The sequence below is a fragment of the Papaver somniferum genome, chromosome 2 (genome assembly GCF_003573695.1).
Source record: "Papaver somniferum cultivar HN1 chromosome 2, ASM357369v1, whole genome shotgun sequence".
In the NCBI taxonomy this organism is placed as follows: Eukaryota; Viridiplantae; Streptophyta; class Magnoliopsida; order Ranunculales; family Papaveraceae; genus Papaver; species Papaver somniferum.
Window position 1 is genome coordinate 73,906,258 of NC_039359.1, and position 23,316 is coordinate 73,929,573.

At 36.6% G+C, this 23,316-nt stretch overlaps 2 protein-coding genes and 1 long non-coding RNA gene across 4 annotated transcripts; 2 read left to right on the forward strand and 1 right to left on the reverse strand.

The window, feature by feature from the left end:
• Window positions 1-13,536: 13,536 nt before the first annotated feature.
• On the reverse strand, window positions 13,537-15,630 carry LOC113348039. The gene is made up of 2 exons (XM_026591730.1): window positions 14,217-15,630; window positions 13,537-14,139 (listed from the first exon to the last, which is right to left on the reverse strand). Exons 1-2 carry the CDS (start codon window positions 14,498-14,500, stop codon window positions 13,695-13,697), a joined length of 729 nt encoding a protein of 242 aa, XP_026447515.1. The 5' UTR covers window positions 14,501-15,630; the 3' UTR covers window positions 13,537-13,694.
• Window positions 15,631-15,761: 131 nt separating this feature from the next.
• Window positions 15,762-17,055, forward strand: LOC113348040. 2 transcript variants are annotated; one of them, XR_003359432.1, is made up of 3 exons: window positions 15,768-15,966; window positions 16,619-16,832; window positions 16,933-17,055. It is a non-coding gene; the product is annotated as an uncharacterized LOC113348040 (long non-coding RNA). The 2 variants fall into 2 exon arrangements; XR_003359431.1 differs by lacking the exon at window positions 16,933-17,055 and having other exon boundaries at window positions 15,762-15,966; window positions 16,619-16,924.
• A 2,574-nt stretch (window positions 17,056-19,629) lies between these two features.
• Window positions 19,630-22,533, forward strand: LOC113348041 (tetraspanin-2-like). The gene is made up of 2 exons (XM_026591732.1): window positions 19,630-20,367; window positions 21,916-22,533. Exons 1-2 carry the CDS (start codon window positions 19,864-19,866, stop codon window positions 22,225-22,227), a joined length of 816 nt encoding a protein of 271 aa, XP_026447517.1. The 5' UTR covers window positions 19,630-19,863; the 3' UTR covers window positions 22,228-22,533.
• Window positions 22,534-23,316: the final 783 nt, after the last annotated feature.

Genomic DNA, 23,316 nt, shown 5'->3' on the forward strand with positions numbered 1-23,316 from the left:
ATGATCAATGGAAGCAGTTTAAGTTTAATGTACATCATGAACGAATAGCTACAAGGATTCTCAGATGCACCTCTTTGGCATTTACCAATTACTTCAGAACAAACCCAATGCCGCATTCCAAAAACCAAAATCGGCATTACACATTAAAAAAATTTACCAGAGTCCACAGGACACACAGAGAATGAATAGCACAGGACACACAGTAAAGCATCTTGGCGTACAATTTAGGCAAAGTGTATCCTACACATAAAAAATCAATCACCCACCCAAAATCAAAATCAATCTATAAATCACAGTAAACACCCAAAATCAATCCAAAAAAAAAAATCATTTCCAAAAAACACATACCATCATGACACAAGCTTCCTGAACATCTCTAACAGCAGCTTGTTCAACGATGTTCCTCACCAAAAATCTCTTGATTGCCTTATCCTATTCCAAATCACCACCACCACCACAAAAAACAACTACTGAATCAGAAAATCTATATCCATTCATATCAGATCCCAAGAAAAAATCAAATCAAATCTGTGAAAATGAAATCAATTAGTTACCTTAGGGAAACACTTTCCACAATTTGAACAACGGATGAAGTTAACATGACCACGACCATGTTTGTTACGACCACCATTCCTTCGCTTAAACGTCTACAGAAATCAAAACAAAATCACCAGAAATTCAAAATCATAAACTTGTATAAATCAACATCTATCATGAAGATTGAAACATGATTTAGGGTTCATTTGATTGAAAGAGGGACTTACCATGTTGTGATTTGCAGCCGCTTCTTCTTCTTCCTCTGAAGCTCAACTTGAGAAATCTCTCCGCAGCGGCTCTGTGTGTTCTGTTGCGAATAACTTCTTAAAGATTAAGAAAAAACCATTTTTTTGTGGTAAGAACTGAAACATCATGAAATTAAGAAAATTAAAGATTATCGATCTTCACAGAATCAGAATCACAACAATACTAAGAATATTAAAGATTTGTTGGGATTCCTATGTAAAACCCTAGATTCCTAGAAGAAGAAAATAAAGAAGAAAACAAAAATTAAAATCTGATTACATGCTAGCCTTGAATCTTTAGATCAAAGTAACTTCCTTTGATATCTAGATCTAATAGTTCTTCAATTTGTTGTTCTGTCCGTCAGGACTCAGGAGACTCTCTCTGAGTCAGGGAAGAAGAAAAAAAGAGGAAGAACCGAAGAAGAAAGATAGAAAAGCTTAGGGTTTTTCCGATTTATACGATGGAAATTTGGGTGACACGTAACAAGCTACGTGTTTCAGTTTCAGCAGGGTATGAAATTACGGGTTACGGGCCAGACCGCGGGTTTCACGGTACGGGCCGGGTTAACCCGTTTCTTCACAAGCCACTAATTGTACAACCCGCGCCCGTCTTGTTTAGTTACCATCCGGGACGGGTGCGGGTTTTCACGGGACGGGACGGGCCAACCCGTGGGTTTTGGCTTGGTTTGCCAGCTCTAGTTGTAAGGATTGGTTAGGAAAAGTTAACCCAATTATTCTCTTAGAAATAATTATGACAAAAGATTAGTTTATATGGAAGGAAAAATGTAACATAACTTTTGAAAATTAACAACAATCATGTATACAACTAGCTCTAGAAATACAGAGGCACTTGACCTTCTGGCATAAGGAGAAATATCAAGTTACAAATGACTCAAACAACCTCTCTGGAAAACCTACGGCTATATGGAAGGTTCCTAGGACTTCACAAAACAAAATCAATTTAGATGCAACCTGGATTTCAGTAAATGCACCAGCAGGTTTTTCCTTAATCCTCAAAAATGATGCAGGAAGCTTTGAAAAACACAGAACAGGACCAATCTCAGCTTCATCCTCAGAAGAGGCAGAAACTTTAGGGCTTTTACAAGCATCTCAATGGGCAAAAGAAAAAGTCTTTTCAAACTTCAGCGTGGAGGGAGACTGCAAGAACCTTTTTGACTACCTGAATGATGTTCCTTCTCAGATAACCTGTCAGAATCAAACTATTATGGAGGAAATAAAACAAGATTTTAATCTCTGACATTTTTTTATTTTTATTTTTGGGTTTTTCAATGTATCTAGATCAGCAAACAATGTGGCTGACATCTTAGCTAAGGAAGCGAAATCCATTAAAATTATTTTCAATTGGAAGATTAATGAACCCCCAACTTGTATTATGCAAGCTTTAGAATTAGATAAATATAACAGAATTAGTCATAAAAACCCAAGGTGACCAAACTTGTGGTACAAAAACCACATTCAAATGTTGGGATCCATTAAAACTCCATCTTAAACAAAAACCTCAAATTTTTAAAAATTGATACAAAAACCCCAAATTTCAAAATTGGTTCCATCAAACAAGTACATATCTGAAATAACTTCATTTATTTACCTTCTCTAACATTTCCAAAAGAAGAGAAAGAGCTCCATTCAACAATTTTATATTTACTGCCAATGACAGACTCAATAATAATAAAAACAATAACCATTTTATAATTTAACTCATAAAATTATCATAAAACAAATCCTATTGGATTATTTGCATCCATGATGAGTGCCAAATATTGTATATATTTATCCCTTTTTGTTGGCATTTAACTCATCTCTTGCGCATTAATTCTACATTTTATCCCATATTCTGTATTTTCATTGTTTTCAAGAATAAATATTTTTATTAATTAATTTTGCATTTTTAGGTAATAAATAAAGTTCGGATGAGTCGCGGAGCGAAAAGAGCAGAAAAGTAGTGAAAAGCCGGGAGAAATTACGCAAGGAAGCCGCGAAGAATGGTGCGCACAACCTCATTTTCTACACACAAAAGCGCCTCCGTTCTCAGCCATCAGATCAGTTCTCAGGAGCATCCGACGGTCGCTCCTTCATAGATCATCAAAATCGGAAGTCTCTGCCAAGCACCACAGCGCTGAAATTCCAAGCCTTCAGATTAGATGGTAGTTGAATCCAACGGTCGTTCCTATGCCTGTGCATCAAATCCCGATGATTCCGCCTTACACTACAGTACCTAACTCCATCTGGTGCCGTTAACTTCGTTGCACCTCAGAATCCGACGGTCGATTCACACATCCTTCCATCTATCCGTTCGATTCCACTCAGATCCAATGATCCAACATCTCAGCTCGCCAAACATCAAAGTTTGATGAACCCGCTCAACACCCTAAGCATCAAACCCATCGACCCAAAACAAACACCCACCTTCTTCTTCCCCAAAACTCATTTCCCCCAAATTTCTTCTCTTCCCCCGACCATGGCAGACCCTGCCATGTCTGCTCCGCCGTCTCCATCTCCACCACGACCACAAGGACGCCACCACCATCACCTACCTCTTCCCTAGTCGTGTCTGTCTTGTTCTTAGCATTAATTTTTGATGCTACCAAGAAGACAAACATAGCTAGGGTTTCACAGTGGAGAGAAGAAGGAAATTGGAGCAGCGTTCGAGTAAAGGATTAGCAGAGGAGGAGAAGTACAAGCATGGGTCGAGGCTATTTGCATCAGAGAGTGAGTTTAATTTCCAATTTAAAAATTAGGGTTTCCAATTTAGGGTTTCTGAAAATTTGGATATTTTGTAAGCTATAAAAGGGAAGTGATGTGAGATGTAAAAACTGTTCTTGGACTAGCCAAGTTTCCCCCTAATTGGGTTAGGTTTGATTTTACTTTCACTTTCAATTTTAACCATTTGCATATTTTTCTTCTTGTTCACTGTGTTGTGTTAATGTCTTGATGTTTCATAGTTTGATGTTTAGTTAGCTCAATATTGTTAGTTTCATTGCACTGTTAATCTTTAATGTGTTAATGCTCCTGTTAGTTATAGTTAATGTGCATGTTCTGCTACTATTTTTCAGTGTGTTCTGTGTATGTTCTCTGTTAATGTGCATATTCTGTTTTGTCTTGTAAATGTTCTCATGTTGTTCATGTCATTCTTAGATGTGTGAAATGTTCTAGGATAGAATTGAATCAAGGTAAACCACATTTTACTCTCACAGTGCATATCATGTATGCTTTGTAGTTAGGATAAAACTATGTGATATTACCACAACTCATACCTAGTTGATATTGTCAAATTCTCTGACTAATTGTGCTTTAGTCAGACATTTAGTGCTTAGGATTGACACTTTAGTTGTGATTCAACTGTCCATTGGTGAAACACTCTAGGTAAAAGGCAGGCTTGAACCTTTACCTTTACCTGCTTTAGGGAAGAATTGGCATGATCAGTTGAGTTCATCCTCTTGTCCTCACTGTTTTGTTCTTATTTTGTTCTTTTTCATATTTAGACTCATTCCATTGTTTATTGTTTTCTTTCTTTCATTTGCTATTTTCATCACCACCCTGCCCTTGGCCTTAGGCCTTGGTTCAATTTGATTTGTCTCTTATTTTTGCCTCTGCCAAGCTGCTGCCACTTCTTCTCCTGCTGCAGCTCCATTCTGCTGCACCACTTCTGTTGCTGCTGCAGCTTCTTCTGCTGTAGCTGCTGTTGCCTCCTGCATCTGAGCCTCTGCAGCTGCTGCTGCCAATCCACTTCTGTGGCTCTTGCACTGCTGCTTGCTTTGCTCTCTAAGGCTCACTTCACTCCTGAGCCCAAGTCCAATTCAGTGAAACCAAAGGCTAAAGGCCTAACCAACTGAGCCCAAAGTTCAGTTCACTTCCAAAGCCTAGTTCACTACTAAGCCCAACTCACAAGTGGACTGTTAAGCCCAACTCACAAGTGGACTGTTAAGCCCAACTCACAAGTGAACTGTTAAGCCCAAGTCATAGTTGAACTGTTGAGCCCAAAGCTCAATCCAGTTTCTAGAACCAAAGCCCATTTGCACTTCAAAGATAACTGAGCCCAAGCTCAGTTCAGTTTATTTTTAACAAACCCACTAAGCCCAATTCATTCAAAGGGCATTCAAACCCATTAGTACTCAAAGCCCAATCTAAACCAAAAGGCTTCTAAGCCCAAAGCAAACTAGAAACCCAATTAGCTAAAACACTTCCGAAACACACCCGATCTCTGTGGATCGACCCGTACTTGCACGAGCTACAACCGACGACCGTGCACTTGCGGTATTACTGTAGGCCCGTTTTTCATCGCATCATTTCTAGACACATCTCCGGGCCCACCAAGTTTTTGGCGCCGCTGCCGGGGATAATTTCTATACCCTTTTAGAGGCCTGCCAAGTTTTTGGCGCCGCTGCCGGGGATTGCTGCTGTGTTTTATCTGTGTTTTTCTTAGCTATTTTGCATTTCATAGCATTTGCATCTGCATCTGCTTCATTTCATTTGCTATTGGACCTGCTGATTCTGAACCTGTTTTTCCTCTGCTGGGACGCCACCAAGGAAAAGAACCAAAACCCAACTGGGTTTTTGCAACAATATCAGAGCAGCTGGGCTGTGCTAAAAAGGTAAGCCTAAACCCATTCAATTGAGAGAACCCAACCTGTGGGCTTCCAATTTTTTATTTGTGGGCTTGTAATAATTAACCCAATTTTTTGGGCTTTTTATTTTTCTATTTTGGGTTTGTAATAATTTATGTGTGGGCTTGTTGTTTAATTTGTGGGCTTGTATTTATTTTGTGTGGGCTTGTTTAAATTTTTCCATTGGACTTGTATTTTGGACTCTGGGTTTAAACCCAGCTGATAACCGATTGTGGGCCGCAGCCTTCCTTCCATTTCATTAGAGGCTTGCACAGTGGGCTTGCTCCCATTCAAAAACCAAATTTTATTTTTTTTAATTTTATTTTTCTTTAAAAAAAAAAAAAAAAATATTTCTACTTTGCTCCCAATTTTAAAACCAAATTTTTACTTGCTCCCATCTTAAACCAAATTTTTATTTTTACTCCTATTTTAAACCAAATTTTCAAATGTCTCCCACCAAAACCAAATTTTTCCCAAAAATCCAAACCCTTTAAAAACCAAATTCTGAGCTTTGTAACATAGTTACTTAGCTTTTGAGCCAATCATGTCTGGATATTGGTCTGCTCCTGGGGATGGAAATAAAACTCTTAGAGAACTTGCTTATGGGCATATGCCACGTTATGAACCTTCCACGGACCATGATGTCAATAGTCATAGGAATTATTATGGACATTTTCAAAGTCCCGAGCCGCAATACATGAACCCTAATGACTATTCATACATGCATCATTCGCCACAACGTGAAAATGAACATTTTGCTAGTGCCTCACTCACACAATCATCACTTATGGATCAAATAGAAGCTCGAATCACAGCTTTAGAAATGCAATCACATGAGGAATCTGTCACATCTAATTTTCTTAGGCAACCTGAAATCTATGCATGTCCCGCATGTGGTAGTTTAGACCACCCTGTTGAGCATTGTCATATTTTGCATAATTTTAGGCAATCTAGAGAAAATCCAAGGTATGAAATGCCCATAAATTGTGAGAATGGTAGTCATTGGGACCATAATCAATCCTTTGAGGGTTGCGATCAATATTTTGTAAACCCTAATGACCATGCACACATGTACCATTCACCACAATTTGAACATGAAGAATTTTGTACTCCCATGAATTTAGACTCCACCACAGAAGCTTTCAGACTTAGTGAGCAAAACTTCGATAGATCTACATCACGAATTCAGGCATATTTAGATCAGATTTTGCTTCACCTACAAAAGGAGGAAATTCATGAGGAAATGTATGTTGTCCCTAATGAAGTGTCTAGTCCCATTCATATAAATAATGTTGAATATGAACCTAATTTAGAGGAACATGAATCGACTAACGACACCACCACTTTTAATGAGAACCAATATGCATGCTACCATGATGATGATTATGATGATTATGATGATATGTTAGAAGAACATGAAAATATTGTGGAACCTGTTGGTTCAATAACATATGGCTTCTCGCCCTCGACCTTCATGAATGTTGTTTTTTCTAATACTCATTGTAATTCATATGATTTTGATATTGACATGGGATTCGTACAATTATTCTGTGAAGATGACATGACATAGGAATAGTTGAATCTTCTGTAGACACTAATATGCATGAAAATATATTTGATGTGTCTGATTCTCTACCTAGGTCACATTGTGATATTTCTCCTGATTTGCCGATGCATGAGAATGAATTGTTGATGATGTTGATGATTCTGAGTGTGAACTTGCCAATGTTGATGATTGTGAGCATGATGTGACATGTGTAGATGAGTTAGAAGATTTTGATTTGATTGATAATGATATGCCTATTCTTCTACCTAAGTCACAATCTGATGGCCTTCCACCCAACCTAGATTTGGTTTGTACCAATATATAAAACCAATTTCTGAGAATGCCCAACCTAGGTTTGGAACTGTGTGCTTCCCAAGTCCTCTTGGACTATTTTTTCCAAATATAATACATTTGAGGAACCACAGTTGGAAATAGCATGTTTGCCCGTCCCTAGCACAGTTCATTTTGAGCTAGACCTTGTGCATGATGAACCCCCAAAACTGCGCGATTTTGTTTTCAAAATTATATCTTCTGTAAAATCCAGGTTTGGGGGTAGCTCATTTTGTTTCACAGTTTCACTTGCGTTTCTTCCTGTTATTATTGTGTGAAGCTGTTGAAATGTCTACACTTTGTCTTTTGGGTTGATCCTCAACTCTTTAGATTGTTAGTGTATGGTGAATTTTTTGTATATCCAGTAGATAAAATTTTAAAAACCCTTTTGTTCCTTTTGTATATATTTTGCTAATCCAATATGATCTCGGCTGAAATATGTTGGATTTTTGCCTTGAATAACGGAGTTTTAATTCTGCTTTCGCCGAAATCGGGTATTCTCTCTCCTTTTACTCTACTCAGCATGTCCCTTTCCATATGTTGCATTTTAATTCTTTCCATATTTTGAAACATTGAGGACAATGTTTAGTTTAGGTTTGGGGGTATAGAGTAGATGCCACGATAATATGCTATAATTGAAAACGAACTCCTTCTTCTTTTTGAAAAAATTGAAAAATTCCAAAAAAAAATTAAAAATCAAAATTCAAAAAATTAAAAAATGAAAAAATCATAAAAATGGAGCTCATTTACCTTGAAATGTTGACTCTTGTGCAAATATGTATTTTATTAGGAGTCTTAGTCTAGATATTTAGGCACCCTGATTCTAGCACAATTCACATAGTGATAAGAAATTTGCACGCGCACGATCTACCAATACATGTATGGCCTCGATCTTCAAGGTGTTGGATAGGAAGTTACGATTGCCAATCACTTTAGAATACTGAACGAAACTGACTAGCTTGTTCTTTGGTTGGTTGGGATAGAAGGTGGAGGTTACATTAAGAAAGACAACCATCGAATTTAACTGGGTGCATCAAAAAGGGCTACCTCTTGCAAAGTGTCATGTAATCTTTTTTTTCTTTTGTTATGTATCAAAAGTGTTCCTTTTTCAAAAAAAAAAAAAAAAAAAAAAAAAAAAAAAAAAAAAAAAAAAAAAAGATATATATTCAGAAAAAAAAAAAAAAAAAAAAAAATCAGAAAAATACCAAAAAACAAGTATTTATCAATTCCATCATCTCTTGTTCCAAAAATAAAAAGATTTGTCAATGTAAATAAGAGTCATGTAAATTCTTTTGTTGTTTCTTTGTAATAAGCAAGGAGGGTGTATGCCATTGATGTACAACGCGAGCAATTGTGAAATACCTCCAACTCATTCACAATTCTCGTAAAGTCCGGACAGCTAGCTAGATTTCGACCTCAGTTCTTAGCCTGAGAAACTATCTCTTGGTGATTAGTAGTCATAACTTCAGATCTTTCTTTACACATGTGTAGATACACTTTACACTCTTATCACATGTCCTTATTTGTTATCAGTGCTAGGATTGTGCCTTCGATAGCTAGATTGACATCTCCATTTTGCTGTGAGCTTAACTGACTTGCACATGTCACATTTGATGGAATATGAGCTTATATTTTGTCCTTAGGTTTTGTAGGCACACCTCTGGTAAACCTTCACGAGACTTCAACTCGTCCACTAGGGACACTTAGTGGTTTAAAAGGCTTAGTGCATACGCTAAATGCATTCGAGAGACCAGCGACAGTGGTATAGTTAGGATTTCCTTAGTTTGTTTTTACTTGAGGACAAGTAAAATTCAGGTTTGGGGGTATTTGATGAGTGCCAAATATTGTATATATTTATCCCTTTTTGTTGGCATTTAACTCATCTTTTGCGCATTAATTCTACATTTTATCCCATATTCTGTATTTTCATTGTTTTCAAGAATAATATTTTTATTAATTAATTTTGTATTTTTAGGTAATAAATAAAGTTCGGATGAGTCGCGGAGCGAAAAGAGCAGAAAAGTAGTGAAAAGCCGGGAGAAATTACGCAAGGAAACCGCGAAGAATGGTGCGCACAACCTCATTTTCTACACACAAAAGCGCCTCCGTTCTCAGCCATCAGATCAGTTCTCAGAAGCATCCGACGGTCGCTCCTTCATAGAGCATCAAAATCGGAAGTCTCTGCCAAGCACCACAGCGCTGAAATTCCAAGCCTTCAGATTAGATGGTAGTTGAATCCAACGGTCGCTCCTATGCCTGTGCATCAACTCCCGATGATTCCGCCTTACACTACAGTACCTAACTCCATCTGGTGCCGTTAACTTCGTTGCACCTCAGAATCCGACGGTCGCTTCACACATCCTTCCATCTATCCGTTCGATTCCACTCAGATCCAATGATCCAACATCTCAGCTCGCCAAACATCAAAGTTTGATGAACCCGCTCAACACCCTAAGCATCAACCCCATCGACCCAAAACAAACACCCACCTTCTTCTTCCCCAAAACTCATTTCCCCCAAATTTCTTCTCTTCCCCCGACCATGGCAGACCCTGCCATGTCTGCTCCGCCGTCTCCATCTCCACCACGACCACAAGGACGCCACCACCATCACCTACCTCTTCCCTAGTCGTGTCTGTCTTGTTCTTAGCATTAATTTTTGATGCTACCAAGAAGACAAACATAGCTAGGGTTTCACAGTGGAGAGAAGAAGGAAATTGGAGCAGCGTTCGAGTAAAGGATTAGCAGAGGAGGAGAAGTACAAGCATGGGTCGAGGCTATTTGCATCAGAGAGTGAGTTTAATTTCCAATTTAAAAATTAGGGTTTCCAATTTAGGGTTTCTGAAAATTTGGATATTTTGTAAGCTATAAAAGGGAAGTGATGTGAGATGTAAAAACTGTTCTTGGACTAGCCAAGTTTCCCCCTAATTGGGTTAGGTTTGATTTTAATTTCACTTTCAATTTTAACCATTTGCATATTTTTCTTCTTGTTCACTGTGTTGTGTTAATGTCTTGATGTTTCATAGTTTGATGTTTAGTTAGCTCAATATTGTTAGTTTCATTGCACTGTTAATCTTTAATGTGTTAATGCTCCTGTTAGTTATAGTTAATGTGCATGTTCTGCTACTATTTTTCAGTGTGTTCTGTGTATGTTCTCTGTTAATGTGCATATTCTGTTTTGTCTTGTAAATGTTCTCATGTTGTTCATGTCATTCTTAGATGTGTGAAATGTTCTAGGATAGAATTGAATCAAGGTAAACCACATTTTACTCTCACAGTGCATATCATGTATGCTTTGTAGTTAGGATAAAACTATGTGATATTACCACAACTCATACCTAGTTGATATTGTCAAATTCTCTGACTAATTGTGCTTTAGTCAGACATTTAGTGCTTAGGATTGACACTTTAGTTGTGATTCAACTGTCCATTGGTGAAACACTCTAGGTAAAAGGCAGGCTTGAACCTTTACCTTTACCTGCTTTAGGGAAGAATTGGCATGATCAGTTGAGTTCATCCTCTTGTCCTCACTGTTTTGTTCTTATTTTGTTCTTTTTCATATTTAGACTCATTCCATTGTTTATTGTTTTCTTTCTTTCATTTGCTATTTTCATCACCACCCTGCCCTTGGCCTTAGGCCTTGGTTCAATTTGATTTGTCTCTTATTTTTGCCTCTGCCAAGCTGCTGCCACTTCTTCTCCTGCTGCAGCTCCATTCTGCTGCACCACTTCTGTTGCTGCTGCAGCTTCTTCTGCTGTAGCTGCTGTTGCCTCCTGCATCTGAGCCTCTGCAGCTGCTGCTGCCAATCCACTTCTGTGGCTCTTGCACTGCTGCTTGCTTTGCTCTCTAAGGCTCACTTCACTCCTGAGCCCAAGTCCAATTCAGTGAAACCAAAGGCTAAAGGCCTAACCAACTGAGCCCAAAGTTCAGTTCACTTCCAAAGCCTAGTTCACTACTAAGCCCAACTCACAAGTGGACTGTTAAGCCCAACTCACAAGTGGACTGTTAAGCCCAACTCACAAGTGAACTGTTAAGCCCAAGTCATAGTTGAACTGTTGAGCCCAAAGCTCAATCCAGTTTCTAGAACCAAAGCCCATTTGCACTTCAAAGATAACTGAGCCCAAGCTCAGTTCAGTTTATTTTTAACAAACCCACTAAGCCCAATTCATTCAAAGGGCATTCAAACCCATTAGTACTCAAAGCCCAATCTAAACCAAAAGGCTTCTAAGCCCAAAGCAAACTAGAAACCCAATTAGCTAAAACACTTCCGAAACACACCCGATCTCTGTGGATCGACCCGTACTTGCACGAGCTACAACCGACGACCGTGCACTTGCGGTATTACTGTAGGCCCGTTTTTCATCGCATCATTTCTAGACACATCTCCGGGCCCAACAATCCAATCCATTTACTTGTGTATCTATTGGCTGTAAATTTGTTAAAGGATGGATTGAAAGTGAATGACAAATTTAAAATCCGTAATAACTTGGATCGGATGCGGATGAGATGAAAACCGGCATGTATCGTCCCTTTCTCTCCCCTGATTGGGGTACATACTGTCAGCTTGGTATCTTTTTTTCTATGTAGTGGCGGAAACGGAAAGGATGGGCTTAATTATTTTTACATCGGGCTTAAATATAAATTTGACCCATAAAACCTGAGCCAGCTAGAATATAAGCTTTTTTAGGCTTTTGCGGAGGGTTAAGCCAGGGTAAACCAGGTCTCGGTCCCGCCACCGCCTTTAATCTCAATAAAAGTTGGGCATCACTTTCACCAGAGAAGATGTTACTAAGAGCTTCTCCAACGGTGAATATGGATGTTTCCTATATGACATCACTTTTTCGACAACCTCTACGTATAAAATCCTAAATATTAGGAGAAAATACGGTGCTATTCACAGCACAAAAACACCACACTACTCACAGGTCGGGACATCTAAACTCTACATCTCTAAAATGGTGAACCCTTTTATCCAGCGATGGGTCCTGGCTGAAAGCCATGAACCAATACTCTTATAATACCTAGCATTTGAGCTGTGAATAGAGCTCCAAGTGGAGCTGTGAATAGCATTTCCGGAAAATAAATTTTATCTCCCATAAAATATTGTATCATTTTTTTACTTATTTGTAGGTATATAATTGGTTAAAATTATTTCCATTTTTGTTTCTAATGATTTTTATTAATAAAACTGTGACTAGGATGAGAAGACATCCTCTAAGGGAATGTCTAAAAGTAGAGGTTCACCTAGAGGATGTCTAACTTTTTCTTTTACCACATCATCTTCACATCAATAGGTTGGAGATGATTTTTTATAGAAATGGTTGTGTATCATATATGGATGAAAACTTTTTTCTTTACACACATTCCCTTGGAGAAGCTCTAAAAGAGGCCTAACCAAGGTTTCTTGTGCTGTATGCCCATCCTTCTTTACATAATTTGGAGTATTTTTCTGGCCTTGTGATATGTCTTGGCCTGACAGAGCAAAATATCAAATTATAATGTTTTGTCAAAGAAGTGCAAATTTTATTCAAATTCAATATAATCCGATTTACAAGACAATTATTGGTGACAAAAGAACGTAGAGAACATAAATACAAGTTATCAAGAATTAAAACTAGTAAGAATGATATCATCAGTCTCTTGATTCAGACTTGGCTGAGACCAGTTAGGTTGAATCCAAGTGCAGCTTAATCTTTCCTTCGTATTGTGAAAATCTTGCAAAGAGTGTTGATTAGTCCCAACACAATGATACCTACACGTATCAAGAGAATAATATAAAATCCTTTCCCCATGTAATCTCGGGAAGTAGATTTTGTTCTCCATGCAACTCCGTGGGGCGACTACTGAGAAACTGGAAGTGTAGCTGATGAACAATGCATACTTTCCCAAGCTGTTCAGTTTAACCCAGACCATCTCCGAATCATCCAATCCATAAATATCTACCGATTTTCCACTCTGTCCTACATTCACTAGTAAAAGTTTCTCATCACACTCCACTAAATAACTAGGATAAAAACTACTGAATTGTTTCAAGGATTTCCCAAGTACTTCCCAGCCGCGGTCACCCTATTTTATATCAAAAACTCCCAACATTCCATTATAATCTAAGCAGTAGAAAACCCCATTATGGAAAACTGGGTTGTTAATACATGGCATAAAGTCGTTTATATAATGGCTTTTATAACTGAACTGGTAATTATTCCAATCAGTTGCTCTCTTTCCCGGCTCAGTGACCAAGAAATAAAACTCATTAGTTCTGAAATAAGGGAACCAATTGGAGATGACAATTACCACACAATCGCGAGAAGTTGGTACAGACGAGAATGACATTCCCCCAAGTGCATAATCATCAGGCACATCCGGAAGACGGATAGTTGCTCTTGTGAAGGGATTGTAGCAGAATACAGTTTTTTTACCAATAGACAACAAAAGCCAAAAACCGGATTGTAGCACCTACAAGCAATTGATCAGAAACTTTTATAAGATACTTGTCATTATTATGCATCGGGTCTATGATATCGCAGATGGTCTCTTCACCATCTTCAAAGATGGAAATCAGCCATGGAGATAAATATGTAGCTGCTGAAGAAGCCGATAAGAGGTTCAATGCAGGGAGAAATTCAGAACTGCTTTTGCAGGCTAATCGAAAATGAATGTAATCCACTGGGTGAAGATATCTTGCTATCGCCTCTGTACTGCCATAATCATTGAGAAAATCCCACTGTTTTGCCGCTTCTAATTCTCCTCCACTATTCTTTAACCTGCTCATGTTATTCACATACACTTCTACACTGGTTTTGGTTGTATCTTGGCTTACTAGAAGATCTGTTATCCTTCTTCTTATTCCAGCAGTGTGCCTACGAAAAAGATAATTCATAATTAGAAAAGCTAACTAATAAGAACATATGGTAGATTGCGTGGACGCTGTATTTACCTGTTTACTGTTGTAGGCATCATGATCCAAGTGGGCAAAAACCATGGAGTTGGAAGCTTCAAGCACGGCATGATAACTGTAGTAGCACCGTCTTCTACTTCAAATGCATACAAGGTTTGATCTTCTGGTAGAGTATAAAACAAGCACCTCTTTTCAAGACCCATATCAGCTGCTGAGCAACATGCTGTGGAAGTCGAATAACACTTTCTAGAGTCTAATGTGTCCATGTTTATGCACAAGAACAGAACATGATCATCCAAAGTCTTTAACAAAACCCAAGCCATTGATGAGAAATCCAACTTGAAGATATACGTAATGCAACTTTTCTAAAACCTCTGATGCTACAATTTAAATGAACTTTGAAGATTTCATTACCAGATTCAACCCATTGAGCCATGCCAATATCAAAATTTTCACCTCCTCCTATCAGGGTGAAATCGGCATCCTGTACCTCCAATGATCTAATATATTGGGTTTGATTATCAATGACAACATTATGCCATAGTTTTTTAATTTCGATCTCTCTGACCCGATTATTAGTACTGAAAGCATATAATTTACCATTAGAGCAAAGTAGTGACTCAACGACACCTGACGAATCACCATCTGCATACAAATCCTTTATTCTCCATTGTGTGTCTCCGGGCCGACAGAAAACAAGAATGTGCTCATAGTCATAAACACAACCTAAATTATCTATACCTCTTAAAAGGAGGAATACCGTGCAGTCATCATCGTGGGTGGGATTACTAGTAAAACTAACAGTAGTTTGAAGAGGTGGTGAGGATAACACTAAATCATATAGAAAATATTTTTTTTGACATTTGTTTAGTAGGAAAAGACTGACGATCGAGCTTAGGTAAATGGATAGTTTCGGACGACACAGGGTTCCACAAGAAACAATCATCTAAATTTGAGTTAGCCACTGAATATTGATCAGTATTATCAACATTACCGATAACAATTAGCCATCCTTGATGACAACTTTTGTGATAACATGCTCTTCCTCGCATCTCCGGTATAGATTTTACACAGTTTCTATTATTGGGTTCGCATGGATTATAAAAGCTCTGAAATTTCCTACCTTTTCCGTGCGGAAAAACAAGCCAAGGTGCTGCCTTTGGAATCGGCGGGCGCTGTCTTTCTCTCCTCTCAGCTGGAACTGCTCTTGATGTTAATTGCTTTTCCATGGAAATACTTTATAATGAAAATAAGTCAAGGTATAAGTTAATACCGACTCTGGATAATCGGAGAAGAGAGGAACCAATGGAATTCTGCTGAGAATTGAATGAAAATATATGTATTTATAAACAGCCGAACTTCTATACTCAGACTTCTGTGTGCTTGAGACAGGAAAGGAAATTGTTTTCAGATTCAGAATAGAAGAAGGAGCAGATTTTTTTTTTCTTTTTCTGTTTCCTGGGGCCCCACCGTAGGGACTCTTAAGAGTTAAATGGGTCAAACGACTTTAAAGCCTGTACGGACGGTCAGGATGTAGTTTTGAGTTCGGACCAAAAGTAAACTAGTTAGATTTGAGATTTGCAAACAGAACAGAAAGATAAACCAAACTACTTTCTTTCTTTGTTTATGTAACTTTTTTTTTAGGGTTAACATCCTTCTGAAGAAGGACTATGAATCTGTGAATCCTATGAATTGAGATTTACAGAGATTTTTTTTTGGGTTATCATCAAATTAAACTTCTGCAAGATCAACAGGCGAGCATTCTTAACTTTGTAACCTGAATCCTAAGGTTTGATTCTGCACAGACAATAAATAAATCTTGTTAAGCTATTCATAGATCAACAGATTTGATGTCAAGTTTTGATTTTTCATCTTTTAATTTTGACTATAATAGAGAAGGCCTGATTTTTAAGGTGTTTTTGTCAGATTTTGTAGAGAAGTCAACAGATGATTGATATATGTTGATTCACATTCTAGATTCAGGCCATCAATAAAAATCCCTGATTTTTAAGTTGATTTTCTGTAATAGAGTTGCAGCCAAGCTTTGATCTTTAACAGAAAAGGCATGATTCTTATGGTGATTTTATCCTCTTATATTGAGACAACAACACAATTAAGACAATATTGTTTTTTTTTTGTTGTTGAGAAATCATCAAGATAACTGACTGTTTTTCTGTTGATTAATTCTCTTCTGTTTTTGTTGATTCATCATCTTCTGTGTAGAAATTAACAAGCAATTAGAAAAGAAGGTCTAGTTCTGATCTCATACTTTGCTTCCTTCTCATATATCGCAATCCCCTAAGTTTCCACTTATTGTTTGCTTGATTGAAACCACCCTTTATCTCAATTTACAGTCTTTCTATTCTGTGTTTTTAGTTCAATTAATTCCCCAGTCTTTGTAATATCATTTGTGGTGGAGATCTCACCTTTTCTGATTGTAGGAGTCAAACTCGACTTCAGGGCACCTCCAACTACTTTGAGGATGATAAGTAGGAATTCCAACTTCAAATGATGGACAGATGGAGAGTTAAGAGGATGATGTGAATCGTCCTAAAGAACTTTTGAAATCAATCGATTGTTCTCAGTACAGCTGAACTTATTCTTGAAATGTTGATGAATGTAATCAAAGTAGTTAGTGAGGGAAATATTACACAGGTAACAGATTTCATTCAGTACCATACCACAGTTAATGGAATTTATGAAAATGAAAGGTTCTTATTTAGGAACTTTCAATTCATGTTTTTTTTTTTTGTAGGTTTGTCATGAATGAATCTAATTACAAATGTGCTTTCCAATTGAATATGGAAAATATGGAACATATGAATATATTTTTCCAATTGTATCCGATTTACCCTCATCAATTCCCACTATATTTGTCTAGAAAATATGGAAAATATGAATATATTAATTTTTTTATCCCATTAAAGTATTTAAAAAATGTAATTGTTTTTGGGAATCACTAAAGGCATTAACTAAATCGGCGAATAATCATACTATTTAATAAGGGTATATAGGGAAGAAATCACATTGGAAATAGATTTCCGTCTATATACACGGACTATAATCTTTTACTTCTCCGTCTTTATAATAGGGACGGAGGGAGTATATTTCAGATGAAAACAAAAAATATATATAAAACAGGTAACCTTTTGAGTTCTTTTCCTTTGGTGACATGGAACGGTGGGCTTGGACTCTTTAAGAAGCTATTTCCGTAAACCCCTACCTCCAGAGTTGGAGGTACATACCAACCATTAGACCACTTAATGACTGAGAAATTAGGTCGAAAAATGATGAAAAATTAACTTATTGAGTTAATTAAGTTGAAAATCAATTTGAAAAAGTGAATTCTAAAAGTAAAAATTAATATATTCTTATATAATTTAAAAAAACTTTGGTTATGGCTCGTAAAATTTTTACTTTTGTATGGTGTAGTAGAACATAAGAGCCTGTTTGGATGCGTATCAGAAAATTGCATTTTTTATTTTTAAAAGTCCAAAGACATGAAGTCAGTTTAGGTATAGAATTTCAAAGCGAAATCTAATTTCTGTTTTTGGTATCCGAACAACTTACTTATAAGCCAATTTCATAAGTCAGAAACAAATCTCATAGAGATTTCTTGCTTCTAGATTTTATTGAAATTGTTTCCAAAACTGACTTTTGTCTTTTTGATTTAATTAAAATAAAAATTAATTTTAGGGTGTGACAGTTACACTTCTTCTAGTTACCAAACAGACTTTTAAATTTAAATTTAGACAAAAGTAAAATAAAAATATAAAATAAGCCAGATTAATTGGGGTATACCAAGTAAGACAAAACACGGGTCATTATGAAGTAAAGCACACCACCCCTCAACTAGTTACTTTCAAAATACTTGATATATCCTTGCTTAATTAACACTAAGAATGTGTTTAAGTTAATTAATTTAGTTAGTTAATTAGTTGAATTAAAATTCTCAAATTAGGTATTGTTTGGATTGAATTCATGGATTATGTGTTATGATTTTTGAGAAATTTTTTTTGTAACGGAAATGAAACCACACTAGCCAAACACTTCTACAAAGGGGATTGCAAAGCTGCTGAGTGATTTCATACTCAAAATTACAGAAGGAATAAACAATTTCAATTCTAAAAATATGAATAGAATACCCTGCCGATTATGAAAAGTCCGCAAGGTCGACAAAAAAAAACCCTGTCGACTATAGGATTTTTTGACATACATAGAAAGGTGTTACAAATGCATGATTAATCGACAAGGTATTAATTCCATAACCTGCCAACTATAGGGTATAAGGATGAATACTGTGACGACCCTGTAAATGCTAATTTCAGAGATGAGAATCTATCACGATATTCAACTTAGGAAGCTGCCGATTAGTATTAGTTGGTAAGGTCGACAAAAAATACCCTGCCGGCGTTGTGGAATCATTTATTAGTCGGCAGGGTCGACAAAAAAAAAAATACTTTGCCAACTTTTGATAAAAATGTGGAATAAAGGGTTCGAAATTGGGTATGATTTTGTACCCAATCTCAAACTGAGTATGTATTAAAGCTTGTTTTTCAATGTTAGTGATCAAAACTATCAATACATATGAATTACAAAATAAATAAGACATTATAGCTTCTCATCCAAATGCTTGATCTTCTTGGTTCTTCAACGATACTCGAAATCTTCGTCACTTCCAAGTACTCCCATGATTCCATAGATGTTCAATTCAACATCATAGTTGTTGAAGATCGGTAGCAATAACAATGAAAAAATAGTTGCCCTCAATCATTGTTATACAATGTCATAATATTATTATACAACATCAAAGTTCAATTGTATCACAACTTTGACAACAATACTATGGTGATATATATTACTCCCCCTTAGTCAATACTTTAATCTCACATGAAAACCACTCCCCTTTACATAATGATCCATAAACCATATATATTTGTAGCATGAACTACACATTAATTGTTTGAGATTGGGTACAGAAACCCCGTATGTATTTTTTGCTTCATTTGATTTTTTTTTTTTTTTTGATTTCATCATTTAGAGTTTTAAATAGATATTGAAAATTGTTTTGATAATTTTTAGGTTTTAGTTTTAGTCGGCATGGTTTAAATTTGGATGAAAATAGTAAGGACAGTTTGGTCTTTTAGCATCTTTTAGACACCCCTCAACACAATATCTTAGATGGATTAACAATGAGTATACCCGGATCTTGGCAGGTTTCATAAACGAAAAGCAAAAGAGAACAATTGCTTGACAAAAAGTAGGATCCTTTTTACTTCTAGAATTTATTGAAATTCTGCTCCAAAATTAACTTATAACTTTTCGTAAAGAGTGTCGTAAAACTTATACTACTCCTTGTTACCAAACATACTCTTAAAATTTATACAAAAATAAAATAATTTGCAATTACAGTAACAAACTCAACTCCATACTGGAGAAAAAAAAAAAGTCCAACGGAAGCACCAACTATCCATAAGTGAGAACTTTCCACAAGTCTTCAATCGAAAAAGAATAGAAACTTCACTCTTTTCCACGGTGTAGTACTACTTGAGTAACCAGCACTTTTAACCCATTCACAAAGACAAGTCCCAAAACTCAAAAGTCTCTCTAACCCACATCCACAACCACCACCACCATCACAATTTAGATCCCAATTCTCTCCCAAAAAAAATCAAATCCGTAGGAAATGGCACTAAGCAACAACATCACAGCACTTCTAAACTTCATAGCACTACTCTGCTCAATACCCATAATCGGTTCAGGAATTTGGTTATCATCAAAACCAGACAACGAATGCATAAGTCTATTCCGGTGGCCAATTCTCTTCATAGGAATACTAATCCTCTTCGTTTCATTAGCTGGTTTCGTTGGTGCTTATTGGAACAAACCGGGTCTTCTAGCTTGTCATCTTTTCTGTATGTCTATTCTTATTGTTGCTCTTCTCTTTGCCGTCGTTTTCGCGTTCATCGTTACGAGACCGGACGGAAGTTTTCTGGTTCCCGGCAGAGGTTACAAAGAGTATAAGCTTGATGGGTTTAATAATTGGTTGCAGAATTATGTGAATAAAGGTGGGAACTGGGGGAAAATCAAGACTTGTCTTTCTGCTTCTAATGTTTGTGATAAGGTTTCTCAGCATAATTATGTTTCTGCTGATCAGTTTTTCATGTCCCATGATATATCTCCTCTTCAGGTAAGAATTTTTACTTCTCTGTTCTTCAACTTTTGGGTGTTGAATTGGGCATGTAACTAGGGTTTGCTTAAAAGTTACTGACTTGTTTTTAACCAACCATGAAAACCACAAAGTATGGCACTATAGCTAACGCGTTTTATGCTTAGAAGGGTCGACGTAATGGTAATTTGTGTTTGACGCTAAAGTTGAAATAGGGGATGTGGCAGATAATGTGATTAGATAATGCTAGATGTTTTTAAGCCACATAGCTTTTAACAGTGGTAATAACTCTATGGTCCATTGTCTACACTACATCCATGGGGAGAAATTTATCATTCTTTCTCGTGAAATTTTTACCATTAATGATGTTTTGGAATTTTTACCATGGATGATGTGTTTTTTTGTTTGAGACGTAATTTTAAATTGACCGTGAGAAACGAAAACTTATGGGCAACGAAGCTTGACTTTCATAGCTAACAACCATATTTACCCACCGGGAAAGTAAAACTCACGGTGGCTTAGTCATTTTGGACTATGGTATCTATTTGCACATGAAATACAAGGTACTTTATCATAAAGCAAGGAAGGTACCAAATCATCATAGACCTAAACATTAAAATTAGTCAAGTCTTGGTATTCGGCCGCATTAATCCATCATTACTTTAGTATAGAAAAATAACATTGTCCCATAAGCCATAATTAGTTTTGGTACTCTCATTCTATTTGCTTTTCACAAAATGATTAACCCACCAAAATGAAATTTAGAATTTTTCAGGGAGGGTAAATCCGGTTATTGGCTGTGAAAGTGAGGTTTCACAAGCTCGTGGTTTCAAACCACGTCTCCTAAAAATTCAGCAGAAGTACATAATTTAGAGTTTTTCTGAGTGTGTAGAAAGGATGAACAATAAAATATACAGTTATCACGTAAGCTCTTTTGGTGAAATTTTAGCAAATTTTTCCATTAGTCATATGTGATTTGGACATCTTCTTGTTGTATTCTGCTAGTCTAATCATGTAAGGTATGCATGAACTGACATACTCCAACAAATGATTTAACAGTGGTTCTATACAAATCGTGGGGGAAAAACTAAAGCAAAACCATCTTTCACAGATTTTTTTTTAATTAGTGGGTCCCAATAAGACCTGCCCCTTTGTGGTTTTTCTCTTGATTCGGTGAGAATTTTTGATGATTTAATTCCTAATCACTTGTTTTCCTGCCTAATTGTTATAAAATGGTAGTCTAGGTACATTACATATACCTACTCTATTGAGATAGTAGTCAAAAATCACTTACAATATATCATGAGTTTTGTTTGCCTTAGAAAGGTTGTTCTGTCCTTTCATATTAATTCTTCTTGATGAGCATGATTAAAGTTTAAACAAAGGTAAAATCATTGAGGTATGGGGGGCTTCAAATAGGAGTTGACGTGAATCATTGATTAAAGAAATAATGTACATGACATTTTCAATTCATACGTGAACCCATTATTATTGTTTTTGTTTGCCATTATAATTGTCTATTAGTCCATTATTAGTTAGGTAACATTTGTCCTTATTTTCTCTCTACAGTCAGGATGCTGTAAGCCGCCGACGGTTTGCGGATACGGGTACGTGAATCCGATTTTATGGCTTAACCCGACGAATCCCACCGCAGATCCAGATTGTTATGCCTGGAACAATGATCAGTCTCAACTATGCTACGGATGCAATTCTTGCAAAGCTGGTCTTCTGGGAAACCTTAGGAAGGAATGGAGGAAAGCTAATGTGGTTTTGATCATTTCAGTGGTGATACTAATTGTCATTTATGTTATTGGTTGCTGCGCTTTCAAGAATGCACAGACCGAAGATCTTTTTGATAGGTACAAGCAAGGCTGGGTCTAAATGCAAGTCTACTTTCAACTCTCGAAGATTTTCTTTTGGAGATGCGGTGTTAAGCTGATTGTACAAAAACAGTGCACAATTCTTGCCAGATTATTGTTATCACTCTTGCAGGCTAAGTTGATGTACATATTGCTGAAATATGCTCCATTTTGTGCATTTTGAAATTGGATCGACTCAATTTACACAAATTTCTTGCTGAGACTATTAGTCCTACATTATCTGGGTTATCTAAGATCCCGCGGTTTATAATTTTTAGAGTAAAGCCACTTCATTCGTATTCAATTGGTTTTGAGTTGGATTCCCATATTCTGACATCTATTTCTAATTTTTTTCCCCTTTTTTATGAGCATTTTATTTCAAAAGTTGATAATGAAAGTAAGTGGATTTTCATTTTGGAAAAGGGTATATTTTGGTGCACCAAAGGTATAAGGTATAAGATGAGAAAAGAATCAAACTGTTTTCCAGCGGAATATGGTTCTTTATTGTGGGCCGGCCATGTGGGGTTGTAGTTGAAAGTTTGTCTTGCTTTAGAGCAGTGGTTGCAAATGAATTATCAGGCTTTATAATTTGACAAGGTCAAAAATTGCTTTTCTAGGTAGTATGGGCATAAAGATCATTACATACATAGTCTAGCTAGCTTTCTGCACAAATTTGGCAAAGATGAAAAGGCAAATAATATAAGTGTGAAGTGACTCGGTAGTCCAGTTCCTTTCTGTTTGAAGACAGAAAAGCCGAGGAAGTTTTTGCTCTTCATTACTGTTGTAGGATTTACCAAATTTCACGTGCTTATCAAAATTCTTATAAGACAAAATAATTTTCACTGCTAGATTGGTAACTAATATGGGACTTTGATAGTTTACTGTTGGAACAAAGGAGAATATTTGGTTTCTCTATTTATGATTGGCTTACACTGCAAGAAAATATTCTCTAGATATCTTGCTATCTATACGAATATGTGGCATGTATAGGATATATATATACACGTCTTGTAAAACCTCCATTGGTAATAAGAAACCCTAATCATTCTTCTCCCGTGGACGTAGGCTATAGCCGAACCACGTTAAACTGGGTTTCTTCTTTAAACTGTTT